General features: G+C 35.3%; 1 protein-coding gene across 1 annotated transcript; it reads right to left on the reverse strand.

Moving 5' to 3' along the window:
• Nucleotides 1–2,172: 2,172 nt before the first annotated feature.
• LOC122197336 (acyl-CoA--sterol O-acyltransferase 1) lies at nucleotides 2,173–3,431 on the reverse strand. Its single transcript, XM_042901107.2, has one exon. The coding sequence runs from the start codon at nucleotides 3,356–3,358 to the stop codon at nucleotides 2,297–2,299; it is 1,062 nt and encodes a 353-aa protein (XP_042757041.1). The 5' UTR covers nucleotides 3,359–3,431; the 3' UTR covers nucleotides 2,173–2,296.
• Between the last annotated feature and the right edge of the window lie 17,476 nt (nucleotides 3,432–20,907).

Genomic DNA, 20,907 nt, shown 5'->3' on the forward strand with positions numbered 1-20,907 from the left:
TGTTGGGTGTGCGGCTGGCTTGGCCGCACACACCTCTCTTGGTGTGTTTGGCTGGATTTTATGATGCAACACCCTTCCTAATCCTTCCTAATGTCCATATCTATGATATATTAAGCCTAAAACAGTAGCGCGGACTCCATATACTATTAAAAGATGCTAAATTCAAGTGAATTATAGATATATGGATCGATTTCTCAGTGTAAAAGTGTCAAGTTGTTACAAGTTGAGTGTTGGGGTGCAAAGTTCTCCTTAGATGTGGCTTACCCTCTTGTATGTGTAAATGAGTTGAGCCTTTCCTATAAATTGGAAGTGAGTGACTCCCATTTAGTTAAGAACATAAAAGACCCATTTTGTGAGTGTTAGTTCATTGAGAGAAATAATACAACCCACTTGTACTCTTACTATTCTAATGGAGCTTAAACATGTTTATGTACTCCTTGTATTCTTGATGTTTGTAAGATTCACTTGATCTTTAATATTCTGTACATGTCATCAAAGTTAGGGTCACTACATTGAGTCCTCGTTTCATGGGACAATTAAAGGTACTTCAAAGGATAGGGAATCAACCTTACAAGCTTGAATTTCCCACCATAGTACCTTTCACGTTTGTTATTTGAGGAAGTACTCGGGATAAGAAGTAGATATGCTTCCACTTTCAGAGTTAAGGATCAATGAAGATAGGCGGCTGGTTAAAGAGCCTGTACACTTACAAAGGATTGTTTAGTGTCGAATACGCTTGACATCAGTTATGTCTCATAGTTGGGTTAGAGTGTGGGACCAGATCAGAATGTAATCCTCCGCGTCTTGGGATGTCTAGAAATGGTGGGTCCCGATCAGACAACCGAATGGTAGGTCTGGGTCATCGAACAGAGTAGATGACCAATACTTGGTTGTTCTAGGTGGCCTTGTGAATTACGTTACTAGCATGGCTTTATAACGTATGGATGTAGATGAAATGGAAAGTTATATTCATCAAAATCTATGAACATTGGTTACCTTATATGACTTACAGTAGCCAAGGATTCCCTAGCAGGTGTAGTCGAATAGTTTCTTAGACAGTTCATCCGGTAAGGTGATTGTTCTAGATGATTGTCAAATTTGGATATGTGAGGATTAGTTGGGACTCGGTAGATGGTCTTAGGACAAGTTATATATTTACAACTGATATATCACTTGCAGAAATGATATTTTATCATTAAAATGTTATCGGCTTGAAAACCCTATGTATCTCACAAGGTTTCCAAAACTTAACTCACTCATTTTATTACATTACAGGTAGTGGAGCCAAAGTTGAAATTGCGTAGTTAGCATGTTGAGTAGAATAAAGAATAGGTTTGCATTAGTTATTTCAAGACCTTTTTATTTACATTGTAACGTATGTTCGGATATAAACGAATGACATCCTGAAGGTTTTAATAAAATAACTTTTGTTATTTCAAAAATGTTTATTTAACTGCGAACTTTCGCTTTTCAGTACTTTAAATCGTAAAGAAAGTTTTTAAATTGGTTCTGAAAAAGGTGTGATGTAACATCGTGACTGTCGGAGATGTGGTGGCCATGGTGGTTATCAGAGGCGATGATGATGAAGTTGGGATCGACGATAGATAGCTTGACGGTGTTGGTATAAAGGGTACTAATGGTGTGCCCCATTTGGTTTATAAAAAAAATTAATATAACAAAAAAAGTTATAAGACTTTTTAAAATAAATAAATAAGGGTAAAAGTGTTATTTTATATCTGTTAGGGATGAATACGCAACAAAATAAAATATATTTAAGGGATTGTCTGAGTTAAAAAAAGATGTTATAGACCATATATGCAAGTATCTCAAACCATAGGGACCATTTACAGAATTTACTCTTATACTTTAACCTATAAAGTTTAATTCTTGGCTGTTCAAAGACTTGTCGTGTTTGGACGTGGGTTCTATGAATTTCTAATTTTTAGTTTTTAACAAATAACTTGATATAAACACAAAGTTTTGTTTGAAACTATAAACCTTTAGTTTTTTCTTTTAAATAAAAAACTCTAGATCTAAAACATACCAATATAGAAAAAAAATCAAACTAACTAAAGTAATTAAAAGAATTGTTCTTAATTTTAATTGCCATGGTGATTATTAATTTAGACAGGTACCTTTTTTTATAAAATTTTACACTACATTTCAAGAACATCCAACAAATTTTATCAAACATTCATATAAAAATAAAAACTGTAGTTTCCAAAGGAATACTTTTGCCAAACACAACTGATATTAGCTACTATTATATATTTATGCAAAAATATATATGTCCGTTTTAAAAATATGGACATGAATACTCGTCAGGGCTAATTAATTGGCCATGCTTGAAAAAACCTCCAAATGCCAATACCTCTCTACAACCTCTTCCAAATGGATTTAACCTCATGAATGGCGGAAAGAAGAGCCAAAAGCTTGTAATCAACACAAACGCCAATGTTAATATCTTCGATACAATGGTAGGTGGCTCAAACTTCTGACCTATTTGTTTCTTGAGCACAATCTCAGTTCCAACCCAAATGCCTTGAATTACAAAGAACCAAGTAACTTCCCATGTTGGGGTTAACCGGCCAAGATAGTAAAATATCATCTCGTGCATGATACCAGACACTAAAAATGTTGAGAAAACAGCAGGAATTGCTAACCATCCTGCAGGAAGCAGATGACCGAAGATCTGGCGAGCTGGAAAGTACACTGTAGGGCGTAGTATGCTAGAAACCATAAGGTTCCATCTTTTACCCCAAAAGTCTTGGACAGATGTAGCATGGTGAGGCTGATCAAATTGTGGTTCAAGTTCAGCACCAACGAGGATTCGAGCAAAAAATGCAGCCACAGCGAGGAGTAACTCCAGCGAGAAGAAGATATAATAGGCATAAATTGAGGTCGCGAATAAAGGATGAAGATTTTCTCTATATCCATAAGCCTTAACTGCAACCAATAAGAGAAGAACCCTAAGAGCATAATCTTTAGGGGATCTCTGGGGTTTTTTTGTGAAATCTTGAGATGAGTACAGTTGGTTCTTTTTGATCTTAATGGGTAGGCAAGCTGTAGACATGAACTGAGATAAAGGAAGGGGTGGATGTGAAGACAAAGGACCTTGACCAAAAGCGTAAAGAATGAGCTTGAAGCTTCCAAGCCATGACAAGACGAAGAAGGTTGGACCACAAAGGAACATTGTGTGAAGACTTAAAGGAAGATAAAAAAAGAGAAATATGACTGGAAATAAAGACAAGAATCTTGTTGTACCTGGTGAAATAAACATTCCAATATTATGAGAGTAGAGAAGAGATGCCAAAGCTACACTCCAAACAAAAATGAAATTATGTGCTTCACCCTCCATCTCTCTCCTTCGGTATATGTTATTTTTCAAAATTGCCACTCCTACATATATATATGAAATGATATGATCATGATACCTAGATAGGAGGAAGCTATATATATATATATATATATATATATATATATATATATATATATATATATATATATATATATATATATATATATATATATATATATATATATATATATATATATATATATATATATATATATATATACCTTCACTATCGTTATGTTTTATCCATATGTTAATATTAAAAGATTTTAAATAAGGTAATAATTACTATATAGTTATGAATTTATACATCTTTGAAATAAGTATCTTTGTAAAAAGGTAGCATAATAACGCTTTCGGCTAAATAATTATTTAAACAAAATCTTTGTAAAACGGCTCGTTTTGCATGCTTCTCATCTATTTAAAATTGTTTATAAATTAGGTGGCATAATAACGCTTTTGGCTTAATAAATATTGTTAAGAACTTAATTGCCAGAAGAATACATCAATTAATTAATTTTCTTCATGTTAATTGGAATTTAGCTAAACTAAACAAAAATGTATGTAAATTGATACATTAGTATATAACTATCAATATATAGTCATACAGAGAAAGTCATAACACACATACATTGTTACATACACAGACACACACATGCCCACAATGAAAAGATAATGGCCAAAATTGAAAAGTAATTTCTTTTGGGACCATGTGGGGACAACAGTTGGCAAATATAAATTTTAATATTTCAAATTAGGATGTACAATTTCCATTCTTTCCATATTGAGCCTATGTGATGAATCTATCATGTTGTGAGCGAATCATGTTGTGTGAGAGCTTCAATGGTGTCAGGTGCACCCTCTCTTCTTATCGTGCATCGGTTCATGCTCCATGCAGCCCATTCTGCTCATCGAAGGACCAATTTTATTAAAACTTTACCCTGAACAATGTCCCACCTATATACCAAAATAAATAAAGTGACTCAAGTTTTAGATTATATTAAGAATACCAAGAAAAGAAGAATGTTATAATAGAAAATTTGTAAATGGTATGCTATTATAAACAAAAGGATAGGCTCATTTAATTCCAAAACTTCATCAAAATATCAATTGACCGTATTAACGGAAAATGAAATGGAATTGAGAAACAAATTTTGAATAGCTTTTGAACTTGTACCAATAAACCAAAAAACTGTATTTTTCAACCCATAGTTGTCAAATGTCCTGATTCTACGCCTCTTCCACCTCAGATATACCTGGACTTGAATCAGACCTCATAATCATTCGCTATCATCACCCGTACTGGAGTTCAAGTTCCGAACTTCGGTCCTCTTAACAATTGTGTTGTTGAGGAATTAATTCTAGACACAACTGGACCTCACTCTGATAGATCAGATTTCGTTTGGGCGTCTTTAGATAGTGATGTTGATGAAGAAATTATATATGATGATTCATCTGACTCGTGTGTTTCTAATTCTCAAGTGATCTAGAAACCACCCTAGTGCCAATCAAGCCTAAGTTTGGCAATCCATTAGCTGGACAAAAATGCCCTCAAAAAGGAAATCGAGTAAATGCAAGATTCCAGATTCATTGAGAGTTCCAAAAAAAAGTATCTCGGACAGTTAGCCCAACCACTAGCAACAACAATACTTTTGTTCATGTTAAGATTCTTAAAAGGCCATCAAATCTTCTTAGTTCAGTCGTTCAAAACAAGTATATCAATCCTAATCTGAAAAAGGTTACCGTTGATACTCATCCTGTAAAAACTGACTCTCCTCAGATATTTTCTTCTGTCTTTGTTGCTAAATGTGATGGTACTATTTTTAAACCACAAAATTTCCGAAATAAAATGTACCTTCAAAAGCAGCAAGCAAGAAATGAGTTATTGAGAACACTGTTGTTAAAAATCCTCAAAAGTTTCAAAACAAAATTTTGAGTGGAAAGTAAAAAAGGTTGAAAATGCTTCTGTAACTTCTAGCAATACAGTGATTCGTACATCTCAGAAAATTGTTGGTCCGAGAAGAGTAGTCTACAAACAAACTTTTGTTAAATATGATTTCTGGATCAATAAAAACACCATGGCATTTTGCTTCTTTCGAAAGTATCTAGGAACAAACCCTCCGAGATGCTAGTTGCACAAAAGTCACAACCCAAGTCCAAAGCCCGTGCCCAAGTCTCTAAACGTCACTTGGAGCCTAAAAACTCCAAAACTCACTGATTTTGGAGACACTATATGCTTCGAAACAAGATACAATATGGTATATTGATAATGCTTGTTCCATGCACATGACGGGGCAAAAAGACTTTCTCCGCGATCTCAAACTCACTCCAAATGCTGGCTATGTGACATATGGAAACAACTTCAATTCTCATATCCAAGGTTATGGCATCCTCACCTATAGAAACTTCTCTGTCTCCAATGTGGCATATGTAGTTAATCTAAACAACAAATTGATTAGTGTGGCTCAACTCACTGACTCCAACCGAAGAGTTGAGTTCTGCAAAAAGCATAGTTACATCATGACAAAAGATCGGAAAGAATGTCTAATCAAGTCAAATCGCAACAAAAATATGTATCCATTAGACATCAAGACGATCATTGGCAAGCCTTAATTATGTGTTCTTTCAAAAGTTGTTCCTGACATCAGTTGCTTATGGCATCGAAGGCTTGCTCATCTAAACTTTTGATATATGAATGATCTTGTTTCTGGTGAAATGGTCGGATGACTACCACTACTCAAGTTCGAAAATGATCATTTATGTGCTGCATGTGAATGTGGAAAGCAATCCGAGAAAGTTCATCATGTTATTATTGAAAAATCAATTTCGGAACTATTAGAATTTTTGCATATGGATTTTCGTGCACCCTCCATTGTAGAAAGTCTGCATCACGAAAAGTACATTCTTTTGATTGTTCATGATTTTACAAGGTTCTGCATCACGAAAAGTAAATTCTTCTTCCATAGGCTGAAATATGAGACAACCTCATAACTAATCAACTTTATCAAAGGAATTGAAAGTTCTCGTACAACTTCTTGTAAAACGAATCTGAAGTGATAATGGCTCGGAATTCACCAATGTTACCATTGAGAAATTCTTCTCCGAAAAAGGCATCGTTCAAAAATTCTCTGCTCCCTACATTCCTCTATAAAACGGTGTGGTTGAAATAAGAACTCTCATTGAAGCTGCTCGATCGATGCTCAACTTTGCAAGTCTTCCACTTTATCTCTAGACTGACGCTGTGTCTACTACCTACTTCACTCAAAATCGAAGCATCATCAATCGACACCTCAACAAGACACTGTATGAAGCCATGAGCGGTCGCAAGCCGAGTATCTTGTTCCTACATGTTTTTGGTTGCAGGTGCTTTATAAAAAACAATCGTGATCAACTCATCAAGTTTCAACACAAAGCCGATGAAGCAATTTTCTTGGGATACTCATAAAAATCCAAAGCCTACCGAGTTATGAATCATCGAACTTGTGCTCTTGAAGAAAGGTTTGATGTCACTTTTGATGACAACTATGTTTGGAATTTTGGTTCAACTCATGTCACAACCCATATCATGGAGTCTGATGCTCCAACTCCATGATGTCTGAATTCCCAAATCATCCATGAAGTTGACTTCGAAAGCATGTTCGGACCTCTAGAAACTGCTCTTGACCCGTAATCTTGATCAAGACCGTGTTCATCAACTGCAGCTCCAATCTCTCAAAATATTTCTGGTCCGACATTTACTTTTCCCATGAATTAAATGTGAATGGATTCCAAGATGCAGTAGATCAATTCGCTGAATTTGATCCCACTCTGATCAACAACGAAGATGATGCTCACTTCTTTGACTTTCCGCTTAAAGATGATGCAAACCTATCTGGTTTAGAAGTTCAGGCGGATCATCATCCTCAAATACAAACTATTCAAGGGGATCAACACAACCCTGTCGTTGATTTCGAATCATCCGCTACATAAGACCTTCCGAGATTACACATTTGGACAAAGGATCATCCTCCAAATCAGGTCATAGGAAATGTCAACGCTAGTGTTCAAACTTATTCTGCTACTAACATCCAAAATGAATGTCATTTCTTAACATTTATCTCAATGATTGAACCAAAATCCATCAAGGAAGCACTAGAACATGCTGACTGGATTACATCCATGCAAGAAGAGTTAGTTGAATTCGATAGGAATGAAGTATGGACTCTCATCCCTCTTCCCCAGGATCACCCTATTATTAGTACAAGATGGGTTTTCCGAAACAAGCTATACGACGTTTGAATAATTATTAGAAACAAAGTAAGATTGGTGGCCAAGGATTCATCCAGATCGAAGGAATTGATTATGAAGAGACTTTTCCTCCTGTTGCTCATCTTGAATCCATCAGAATCTTTCTTGCTCATGCAGCTCACAAAGGCTTTAAGGTTTACCAAATGGACATTAAAATTGCTTTTGTTAATGACGAACTGGATACCAAAGTGTATCTCCAATATCCCCATAGTTTTTTTAATCTTTCTTATCCAAACTATTGCTACAAACTCTGAAAAGTTGTTTGTGGCCTTAAGCAAGCTCCTCATGACTGGTACGAGACTCTCACTGATTTTCTCAAGTGTTTCGGTTTTCAAAGAGGAATTCTCGATCCAACCCTATTCCGGAGATCAAATGGAAACAATCTCATGTATGTCCAAATCTATGTTCATGATATCAGTTTTGGATCCACAGACTCATCAATGGTTGTTGATTTTGCCAAGTTAATGGTTAGTCGACTCTGAATGAGGATGAATCGTGAATTAAGTTTCTTCCTCGGACTCCAATTCAAGCAAACCAACAGAGGAATCTTTATTCACCAAGAAAAATACATTTCCAAGCTTCTGAAAAAGTATTCAATGGACACATGTGCCTCTGCAAAGGTTCCTATGGGTTTTAGACACAAGATCTTCTCGGACCCATCAAATTTTGTTGTTGATCAAAAGAAGTACAGGGAAATGATTGCGTCGCTACTCTACCTTATAGCAAGTCGTTCGTACATCATGTTCTCAACATGTTTGTATCCCAGATTTTAGGTCAATTCAAAGATGTCTCGTCTTCTGGCTGTCAAACAAATATTTTGATACCTCAAAGGTACCAAGATCCTCAGAATTTGGTATCCAGCACATGAAAGTCTCATTCTCTACGCATACTTCGATTCAAAATATGGATGTTTTCAAATAGATAGAAAAAGCACCTCAGGATGTTGTCAGGTTTTGGGTGGAAGATTGGTTAGTTGGTCATTTTAAAAATAGAACTGTGTTGCTCTCTCAACAACCGAAGCAGAATACATTGTTGTTGCTAGTTACACTTCTCAAGCTCTTTGGGTGAAAAGTCAGCTTTTGAACTATGGTTATCGATTTCAACAATTCCCATCTATTGTGATTCTCAAAGTCCAATTACGATTTCTCACAATCCAATTCAACGCTCCATGACGAAGCACATCAATATTCAGTACCATTTCTTTAAAGATCAAGTTTTAAAAGGAAACATTGAACTTATTTTTGTTTCATCTGACAATGAAATTTTTGATGTCTTTACTAAGGCATTAAACGAAACAACATTCAATGGGTTTCTAAACAAAATGGGTATAATGATGCCTAATCCTCAATTCTTCCAAGAGGCTTTTACTCTTCGATGGAAACATCAAAAAGTGAAATAATTCCGAAGTCAAAATCCTTTTCATCTCGGAATAAAAAGGATCATTTTACATGCCTTTTTATCTAACCTCTTCCTCTAGTTTTAAGTTGTACAACTCATCTTTTTGAAGATTATGACCAATATAGTTACATTGGTGTGTTTCTATTGATCTCTCCTCAAAATCTATCTCAAATGAATTGTTATAAAATTCACCTCGGAATTGAAGTCCAAAACGGTAATGTGCATTCACCTCTTACCACAGTCCGAGCTCTGATCCTTCATGTCATGGAATCTCAAATTTGTTTAAAATTGTCCTCTAAGATCTTCATGCATTTTACCTCTAATATTCAGTCTAAGATCCATCTTGAACTCTGTATCATGTACTAATGATGTGTTCATATCTTCTTCGAAGTACCTTATGACATCTCATCTTAGAACATTCTTATTCCCAGATCCTCTGTTGTGCAAAGAAGTTCAAAGTTTCTCATTAAAGTTTTTTTCGAAAACTTTTTCTTAATCGAATTAACGGTTATTTTTTTAATGATTATCCTTAACTTCTGAATAAACATGCTTTTTTGCACACGTCTCCATAAAGTGCAAATCAACTCTTACTAAAACGATGGTTTTCTCATTTCGCACGTACAAACACCCCATCTTTCGTCCTTGCAGTTTATTCGCATGCTAATTTTGGCAACACATTTAATACGGTCAATTTTACAATCGGGAGTCATCATTACACTTTTTTCAAACCCGACCCAAAAGGACAACCTATAAAAGTTTTTCAAACTCCAACTGTTCAATTTTTACGCTTAAAATATCTTCTTCTCAAATATTCTCTTTGCAACTGTTCTTCAAGTTTTCATACCTGAAACAATGGCTTCTCTTCAAAACATCCCTAAAACCTCAAAGCATGTTACAAAGAGGAAATCATCAAAGGTTTCAGCCTTATCTTCATCCACATAACCGATCCTTCGCAAAATGACCCAACTTTTTCCCTTGATCAAATGGATTACGATGAATCCATTCGAGTGATGAACGAGTTTGTCTCACATCACCCCATTGCCATTCCATTAACTAAAATCCTAAACCCTTAAATCCCATTACATCTTCTTCACGCTGCTTTTGAGAGAATCAAAATCGAAAACGGTGTTTTTGAAACAAAAATGACTGGAGATAGAATTGTTCATATTTCAAAGAAAACATTCCTCAAAGCCATTGGATTCCCTGAAAATCCATAGGGTTTTCAATTGCAAGAACATGTCACACTCCCAAACCGAGAACGATGGAAACGTTCGGGGGCGGAGGACGTCATGTTCAGTATCATAAGAATGCACAATAGTAAAACAAGCTACAACATCATCGATCCATTGCATTAATAATATAATTAATACAAGTGTGTTCTGTGTAAAGTTGTAAGACACCAAAATATATAATCAAAATAAAGACGAGTTTTGAATATGCTCCGTCTTCTTAAAGCCTGGTCATCTGTACCTGTCTACTGGTGACCTGGGAATACAAGTTATTTTGAAAGAGTACATCAACATTTAATATGGTGAATTCATAAGTATTTTAGTGTCAAAAGTTTGTATTTGTTTCATGAGAATGTTTGTAAGTGTTTTGATGTAAATGTTTGTATACTTCCTAGAAAATCCTATATTTTCTACTAAAATTAGTCTTCTACCAAGACTTAACTGTTTTGTATGTTTGTTTCTCTTTGAAAAATGATGTAAGATTTATGTTTATACTTGTAATAGTATAAATGTGGGATTTCCATATTTGAAAAACTATCTTTACACGAAAAATAGTATTCATTTCTTATGTGTGAATATCACTGTATGAATATGATGGAAAAATGAAGATATTTAGTAGTATTATATAAAACAACTACTGAAGCATTAACTACCTTAACCAAATTGTTAAGTAAGGTAAAATGTGATGAGGTTATAACCATTCTTGATTGACTAGTATAAAACACAAAGATCAAAAGACGTCGAAATGGTATGACATTTGTCACCCGTAGACCTACAAGTCCCACTGTAGCTAGCAGCAAGGTGTAGGATGGTCAATCCCATACAGATCTATACACAAACTTACGCTCTCCTTCTAGGAGACTCTAGTTACAAAACGTGAGACAATAAGTATATTGCTATTCCATGAAGTAGTGGCTTCACATTACTGTTATCTTGTTCTTGTTATAGTATGTATGTTCCTTCCTGTTCTAGTTATAGTATGTATGTTCCTTTCTGTTCTAGTTATAGTAAGTATGTTCCTATCTGTTCTTGTAACAGTGTGTATGTATGAATTGACTCATGTATGTTTCACTATTCTAAAAATAGTAAGTAGTAATCCTTTAAACTATACCCATTATTGTTTTCTAGTATGATTGTTTGACTTTTATTGATTTATAGAAAAGACTCAATTAATCACTAAGCAACTAAGTTAAGTATAATCCTTACAAATGGGTTTAATATACGTATATGTATTTAATAAGTATAACTATGATTTACCCGACATTCGGACTAGTGATCCTACCCCAAGCCCACAACTAAACAAGGAACAAGAGTCAAGGTATCTAGCAATAGTCCTGAGTCTGTTAAAGCACACTTATACGTAAATAGATAGACGAATATGATTTCATATAAAAGAAGTTTATACAAGCGTTAAAAGGGTTTTCAACAAGTTTTGACTATAAGAAATCCTTCTGGATGTTGTTTTCATATGTAAATGGTTAACACAATTTCATTTTGTTATACTTGTATCCCCCTAAAAGCATTTAAAAAGTACTTAAAAGTGTATTGTAGCGGTATGAACTCACCTGTAGTGATTGATTCGAATGAAAGATCGATATAGGATGCTAAGTATGCCAAGTGAAGTCTAGAGCACAAACGGATCCTATTAAGCATATAATAACACACACACACACACACACATATATATATATATATATATATATATATATATATATACAATTAGTGTATATAGTAACTAACAAGTAAGGGAAACAACCTTAGGAAATAGGAAACACTTTCAATGAAGTGTGAGAATCACAAATGATTGATTGAAAGGTGTTCATGGCCACACAAGGAATGTTCACGACCTTAGAAGGGTTCATGGCCAAGAACACTTGAAGTGTTCACGACCCAAGTCTTGTTCCTATGAAGGGTTTATGGCCATGGAAGGAGGGTTCACGACCCAGCCTTGCATCTAAGAAGGGTTCACGGCCCTATGAAGGGTTCACGACCATGAACTCTTGAAGATCCTTGCAAATAAGTGTGGTAATCTAGGGTGGAATCAAGTGTTTCTAATGGAAAACAAGAAGATGGATGAGATACTTTTTGGAAACCTTTAGAAGTGTTCATGGTTGAAGATAGCTGATAGAGAAAGGGGTGTGTTCACGGCTAGAGTGAAAAAGTGAATAAAAATGAGCCAACATCATATATATGGGAGCTATTCACGGCCAAGGATGGGTTTACGATCGTGAACTCCTTTTTAATGGTGTTTTCGGGTCGATTGCAACTCTAAGAACTCAAGATAACACTTCCTAACACACAATTCTTGAGTGTACTAGGATTAGAAACCCTCAAACAGACCCATAACAAGGAAAAACGTAAAAGAAAAAGGTCTGACTTTTGATTGAATTGATTGACTTTACAAGATAGAAATTTCAGGTTGTTAAATCATCCCCCGTTAAAGGGAATTTCATCCAGAAATTATAGTTTAAGCAATTACAGATAAAGTAAGGGAAAAGATGAGGATATTTCAGTTTCATTTGATCCTTCTGCTCCCAAGTGTATTAAGGTCCCCACTTGGCATTCCAGCGAACCTTCACTATCGAGATACGACTTTGTTTTGTTTGCTTGACCTCACTGTCCATGATTTCTATTGTTTCTTCTAGGAAGTTGAGGCTTTCATTGATCTCAATTTCATCGAGTGGGATAACAAGAGTCTCATTAGATAGGCACTTTTTCAGGTTCAAAATGTGGAAGGTAGGGTGTACGTTACTAAGTTCTTGAGGTAGTTTGAGTTTGTAAGCTACAGGGCCGATCCTAGCCATAATCTCAAAAGGCCCTATGTACCTTGGATTTAGCTTCCCATGCTTTCTGAAGCATATCAGCCCTTCCAAGGTGAGACCTTCAATAGAACATGGTTACTAACCCGAAATTCGAAAGGTTTCCGTCTCTTGTTAGCATAGCTTTTCTTTCGGTCTCTAGAGACTTTTAATCGTTCATGAATCTAAAAAATCTTCTCTGTCGTTTCCCAAATGATTTCTGGACCCATGAGAGTGTTGTCAGGAACTCGTCCTTTAGCTAACTGCATGTCACCCACCTCAGCCTAGCATAGAGGGGATCTGCACTTCCGGCCATAGACGGCTTCAAATGGAGCAACCTTTATGCTTGTATGATAACTGTTACTGTAGGAGAACTTGACAAAGGGTAATTGGGTATCCCATGCCTTTTGAAAGTCTATCACACAGGCTCACAACATATCTTCCAGAGTTTCAATATTCCTCTCACTTTGTCCGTAGGTTTGCGGATGGTAGGTTGTGCTCATATCCAACCTAGTTCCTAGGGAACTTTGTAGTGATTGCCATGATCTTGAAGTGAATCTACTGTCTCTGTCAGAGATAATAGGTATCGGAACACCATGCATTCGTACAATCTCCCTAATGTAAGTCCTTGTTAGTTTCTCCAGCTTGTCTGTCTCTTTGATCGGCGGGAAGTGTGCGGACTTAGTTAACCTGTCTACGATCACCCATATGGTATCAAGATCACCCGGTTTTTTGGGCAATTTGGTTATGAATTCCATTATGATACGCTCCCACTTCCACTCAGGTAACTCTGGTTATTGTAGTAAACCTGAGGGTTTCTAGTATTCGACCTTATCCTTTGCGCAAGTAAGACACTTACTCACGAAGCTAGCAATCTCTACTTTAATGTTAGGCCACCAATATAACTTTTTGAGATCCAGATACATCTTATCTGAACCTGGATGAATGGAATACCAAGTATTGTACGCTTCGGTCATGACCATGTCTCTGAAACCACCAAGCTTCAGTGTCCAGATCCGATCCATGAGGTACAAGGCTCCGCCACCCTTGACTTCTAAGTTCTTATCCATCCCTCTAAGGGATTCACCCGCCACATTTTCAGGTTTCAAGGCTGCTAGCTGGGCCTCCTTAATTTGTGTGGACAGATGTGAATGGATAGTCATAGTTAATGATTTGAACCTACGACCAGATAATTCTTTCCGACTTAGGGCGTCAACTACTACGTTGGCTTTACCGGGATGATAACAAATTTCACATTTGTAGTCATTGAGTAGCTCGACCCACTGTCATTCTCTCATGTTGAGCTCCTTCATATCAAATATATGTTGAAGGCTTTTGTGATCTGTAAAGATAGTGCTTTTCGTACCATACAGGTAGTGTCTCTAGATCTTCAGAGAAAATACCACTGCTCCTAATTCAAGATCGTGTGTAGTGTAGTTGAGTTCGTGCATCTTAAGCTGTATTGTGGCATAGGTGATGACTTTTCCTTGTTTAATAAGAACACAGCCAAGCCCTTGGTTGGATGCATCGTAGTAAACCACGAAATCTTCTATCCCTTCTGAGAGGGATAATATTGGTACGCTGCACAAGGCTCGCTTCAACGTTTAGAATGCCTTTTCTTGTTTCTCTTCCCAGTCATAGACTGTACCTTTATGGGTCAAGGTAGTAAGTGGTTTCGCGATCCTAGAGAAGTTCTGAATAAACCTGCGATAGTAGCCAGCGAGGCCTAGAAATTGACAAATTTCTGTAGGCGTCTTCGGTGCTGACCAATTCTCAATGGCCTTTTATTTTGGAAGGGTCCACATGAATTCCCTTTTCGCTAACTAAGTGACCCAAGAATTCGACTTTTCGAATAAAAAATTCGCACCTACAGAACTTCGCATAAAGCTTCGTTGCTCGTAGTGTTTCCAAGATTTGGCGTAGAATTTGACAATGTTCCTCCTTACTACGTGAGTAGATAAGCAGGTCATCGATGAATACAATCACGAACTGATCTAAGTAAGGACGACATACCCAGTTCATTAAGTCCATGAACACTGCGGGTGCATTGGTTAATCCCAAAGGCATAACTACAAACTTGTAGTCCCATAATAAGTTTGGAAGGTTTTTTTGGGAACATCTTACTCTAACAATCGTAACTGGTGATTCCCGGATCTTAGATCAACCTTCGAAAAGTAATTTGCCCCTTGCAGTTGGTCGAACAAGTCTTCTATGCATGGTAGAGGGTATCAGTTCTTGACTGTAAGCTTGTTTAGTTCTCTATAGTCGATGCACATGCGGAACGATACGTTTTCTTCTTTACGAACAAGACTGGTGTTCCCCATGGTGAGAAGCTTGGTCTAATAAAGCCCTTGTTGAGCAGTTCGTTAAATTGACCGGATAGCTCCTGCATATCAGCTGGTACTAGTCGATAAGGCAATTTGGGTACTAGGATAGCCCCTGTAATTAAGTTGATTTTTAAATCGACTTGATGTTGCGGTGGTAATCCTAGTAGTTCTTCGGGAAAGATGTCGGGAAAGTCGCATACTTCTGGGATGTTCTTTATGTCTTTTGCCTCTTGGCTCACATCAACCACATGAGCAAGGAACGCACGATATTCCTTTCGTAAGTACTTCTGGGCTTGTATACTCGAGATGATTCGAACGTTCGTACCTGGTTTCTCTCCATAGATAACTATGGTTTTGTTAGACGGTAGATTAAGATGAACGGCCTTCTCATAACACATGATGTCAGCATGATGAAGATTCAATGAATCCATGTAGATAACGACGTCGAAACTTTTAATTGAGACAGGCATGAGGTCGATTGGAAATGAATGGCGATTTAGAGATAGGGTACAACCTATGTATATACAGTGAGTGCTCTCAGTCTTTCTGTTAGCCATTTTTAGAGTGAACGGTTCTTTTAGTGCCCGTGATTGTTGTTTTAGTAAGTGTGCAAATTTTTGGTTTACGAAACTCATCTATGCTCCACTATAAAATAATATGCATGCATAAGAGTTATCGAGGAGAAACATACCCATGACGAACATCGTGTCTGCCACAACTTCCTCATGGCCTATCGCCAAGACTCTTCCCACTGCACCATCATTCCATGCTTTCAGGAAGTTCCTCTTGTAGTGATTAACTTCACCACACCCATAACAGGCCTGGCCCACTCCAATGCCAGGGACCTGGGTGATTGGTATAGTCGAAGCTTTGCAGAAACGAGCAATATGTCCTTTCCTCTTGCAATTCGCACACTGCATTTCCCGGCATGGTCCGTTGGGGTAGAAGTTGTACTTGTTGCACTTTGGAAATCTCCCAAGATACTATTTCACCGGTGCAGTGACAGCAGGTGCTGTCGCGACATGAACAACCACGATCTACTGCTTCTTGGAAGCGTTCTGCGCTTTGTTTTTGTTCTTCTTGTCCCAAAACATCCGCTTGCTGTCGGTTATTTTGGATGATTCTGAGACAGCAGGGGTTTTCGTTGGTGTGCGGACTCCATGATCGATGAGTCGCTGTGCCAATCACTTGGCACTGTCGAAGGTAGTAGGGTTTTGTCACACCCCGCTAAAGCGGAAACACGGGGCGTGGCAGGACAAAAGGTCTGTTAGCAAAAGGTTAAGGACAATACCAACCATAGTATTAAAAATCATTACAAATTTACAATGAGTTTTAACAACTTTTTAAATGAAATTACAATGTATTTAAAAGTCAACACATGCAAATGCTCCTATAAGTGTTGTATCTTTACGTGCCTCTTACTAGATGATTCCTGAAAAAGCATGTAAAACGAGCGTCAGCTATAAAAATAGTTGGTGAGTACTCACAGATTAGAAATAATATTGGCTTCAAGAATCGAAATAAAAGTTTTGATAAAAGTTTCCATAAATAGAAGTATATTGAGAAAATGAGTTTTCAAGAATCGAAATAATATCATTGTTACACGGAGCAAACAATTTCATTGCTAAAACAAGTATATAAGTTTTCAGTAATAAAAGTTTGTTGCTATAATGAGAAAATAGTTTGTTGTTATAATAAGCATAAAAGTTTCTTTGCTAAAATAAGTATACAAGTTTCATTGCTAAAATAAGTATATAAGTGTCGTTGCTAACATGAGAATACAAGTTTTGTATGTACATAAAGATTCCATTCATGAGTTCACAACCCAAGCCTAATGACCGAATCGTGCCCTATTGACTACTATGTGTATCGCAAACATAGAGAATAAAATTGTAGAATGCACTCAAGCGAATCGTGCGAGTGAAGAGTTGTCTACCTCCTGATAGCGCTATTCATAATAATTATAGGCTCAAAAGAGATAATGAGTTGTGTCGAGAGATTCCAGGGACTTAACCGCGATACAGTCCTCATGAATTAAAGTAACATACACATACATACGAAATATAGCAGCCAGGTTTCATACAAGTCAAAATAAAGACAACGAACATAAATAGTTTAGGACATGCTTTTCCACCCCAAAACATTTGAAAACCGAAAATAGGGGGAGTCGTGAATACTCACATGCTTTAAGATGATGCAAATGATGCCTTGAACTACGTTCCACTTGTACCACTATCGATTCCTACACGATATTACACGCTAACGAGTCTCTAATAGAAAGTTAATACTAATATATATACTTGCCATTACAATAGAATTATACCAATATTGTGTTAAAATTTAATATTGACAAGTTACAAACATTTTCTCAAATGGTGAAATTCTATAACTCATGTTATTAAGATAATTTAGGATATTATTTTACAGATTTTTTTAATATTAATTCAGGGTATTTCAATACATTTAAAGGTGTTTTAAGTTCCAAAAAATCCAAAATATTATCAAACAGTTTCCAAAAATTCTCAAACTTTGCTTTTTCATTCTAAACACAGTAGAGGTATCCCATAAAATTTCCCTTGAATTTTTGATGTGATTAACTATTTTTCCAAATTTTATGCCTTTATAACAAAATAAATTCATGTAAAATAGAATACAGATGATAAAAATTCCCAAGCTTTTTATTGTACTTTCATTAGTCATACGTATGCTGGAAAAAAATATATAAATGGATTTGTAAACTGTTTAACCTAATTTTATGATTTTTGTGCATTTATTATAATAAAAATTGAAATTAATAGAAAACAGTTTCCAAAATTACCCAAAAATTTTTTATTACTGTTATTAAACATTCTTAAGCTAGGAAAAATATAAAAATGGATTTCTAAACTGTTTAACCAAATTGTATGTTTTTTGTGTATTTATTCTAATAAAAGTTGAAATAAATAGAAAACATTTTTTAAAATTGCCCAAACTTTTAGTAGTACTGTTATGATGTATATAGAAGCTTTGAAAAATATAAAAGATATTTTTCAATTAGTCTTGCTATTTTTCGTTGTTTTATCCTCTTCAATAATATTAATTGGTGAATAATTATTAAACAGTTAAATTAAATTACCAAAACTTTTGTAAACTTCATTCTCAGTGTAAATAATCTGGAAAAAAAATACGAAAGGTGGTTTTTATCTTCTAGAATTCGATTTTGTGGATTTAAGTGTATTTAATCTTAGAAAGTATAAGAAGAATGGCATACTGATTAGAAAAATCATCCAAATTTTTATTTAGAGTTTTACTATATTATAAGGACTTCTTGTAAATTTTCATGAATTTTGGATGAGTAGAACTATTTTTTTCTATTTTTAGTCCATTATAAATAAAAAAATCAGGGAAAAATAGGAATGCATTATGAAAAATTTTGAAAATATTTTTATGGGTGTTACACATTGGGTAGGAGCTGCGACATTTATTATATACCACATTACACATTCTCTAAAGTGGTTTCATGATTTATTGGAGCTAAACAAAAAGGAAATTAAAAACCATAATACATAGTAACAAAAATCGATGAAACTTAAAGAGAGGTCATTATTTACCATAGGGGTCATCCATGAATTTATCTAGGATTTATAGACCTCAGAAAGTATTTTATATGATTTATTGCACTATTTTATTGAAATAATTATAATAATTCGAAAAAAATAAATTATTTTCTGAAAACTTACAGATCATCTTATTTTATTAGTGGGATTCTTGCAAACATCGGATTTGATTTGAAAAGAGTTTTAGGTATTTATTTTAGAATAAATCATTTATGAACATATTTGAAAGCTTTTAACAACAAACTTTGATCATCTAGCATCTAAGCTTGAAGATCATCACATGCATGTTGTTTTGAAGACCATTCATGAGTATGAAATGTTCAAAATTTGTTTTTGAAAGAAAACTTTGGATGCATGTGGTGTTTTTCCACCAAATTATGTAGAAAAGTGCATTTCCTTGATTTTGACTTAGGTTTAGGTAATGAGACTGCACCATCTACAACATGCATGTTGTTTTTGGATGAAATCCTACCACCATCATCATCAAAACCGTGAGTAGGTGCAAGTTTCCTTAATTCGAGTTCTTTCATCTAGATAATGGAAAATTTGGTTAATGGAATCATGATCCAACCACGACGACCTAGTCAAACAAGATCATTTAGTTAGATATTATCTGAATTTAGAGAGCGGTATAAGTTTTGTTGAAGCACCAACTGCATTGAGCGTTAAATCCGCATTGATCCTTAAGTTGCATTCTAAATTAACACTAAGTGTAAATTCGCCGCCCAATAAAGAAGAGATTAGGAACAATTTGTTCACTTCCGGGTTGGCTATTACACCTGGAAAAGATATATTCCGAAATAAGAAGGGGTAGCACGAATGAAAGGGAAGCGATCGAGTGTAAGTTCCTAAAAATACATACTAAGGGTAGGCAACGAAGTTTCCATACATCTCAAATGTAATGGCTATTTAAGTGTTGCCAACAAAATAAATTACAAAATGATTGAGGATCTCTGAGGCTATAATTACTAGTACGGTTACTCTTAAAATAATAAAACCTTATTCAAAGAATAAATATATTTAGAGAGTCATTGTTGCAAATGGAGGTGATGTAAGTTTATGATAAATGAAAACACATTGTGTAGATAGCATTTTAAGTATTTAGAACTGATAAAAATCTTATTGTTATCAAAATGTGTGTTTAGAAATGATAACTAATCTCACTATTATTAAAATGTTTAATAATTCCAAGAAATGATAATTAATCTCACTTCTGAGGTGTAGCAATTTTAATCATTCAACATTTGTTTGATTCATTGTGTGTTCTTTTTTTTTTTTTTTTTACATTCTGATTTGCTTGCTAAGAATCTAATCGATCTTAAAAGAGTTTTTCAACTCATCACTTTCTGTTCTAGTTATAGTATGTAGCTCCTTTCTGTTCTTGTAACAGTGTGTCTGTATGAACCGACTCATGTATGTTTCACTGTTCTAAAAATAGTAAGTAGTAATCCTCTAAACTATACCCATTATAGTTTACTAGTATGATTGTTTGACTTTTATTGATTTGTAGAAGAGACTCAATTACTCACTAAGCAACTAAGTTAGGTATAATCATTAAAAATTGGTTTAATATACGTATATGTATTTAATAAGTATAACTATGATTTACCCGACATTCGGACTAGAGATCCTACCCCAAGCCCACAACCAAACAAGGAACAGGAGTCAAGGTATCTAGCTATAGTCCTGAGTCTGTTAAAGCATATGTCACACCCCAAAACCAAGAACGGCGGAAACGTTCTGGGGCGGAGGACGTCATGTAATGTATCACGACAATGCAAAGTAGTAAACAAGCAACAATATCATCCATTGCATTAATAGTATAAATTTAATTACATTGGAGTTCTTTCATAGTATAATTCTACAAAATGAATATTCAAAATAAAAGACGAGTCTTGACCGCTCTGTCTTCACAGA

Source organism: Lactuca sativa, chromosome 4, assembly GCF_002870075.4.
Source record: "Lactuca sativa cultivar Salinas chromosome 4, Lsat_Salinas_v11, whole genome shotgun sequence".
In the NCBI taxonomy this organism is placed as follows: domain Eukaryota; kingdom Viridiplantae; phylum Streptophyta; class Magnoliopsida; order Asterales; family Asteraceae; genus Lactuca; species Lactuca sativa.

What these genes read in the sequence shown, in the direction of transcription:
- LOC122197336 (XM_042901107.2), bottom strand. Translation starts at nt 3,358, where the DNA reads ATGGAGGGTGAAGCACATAATTTCATTTTTGTTTGGAGTGTAGCTTTG.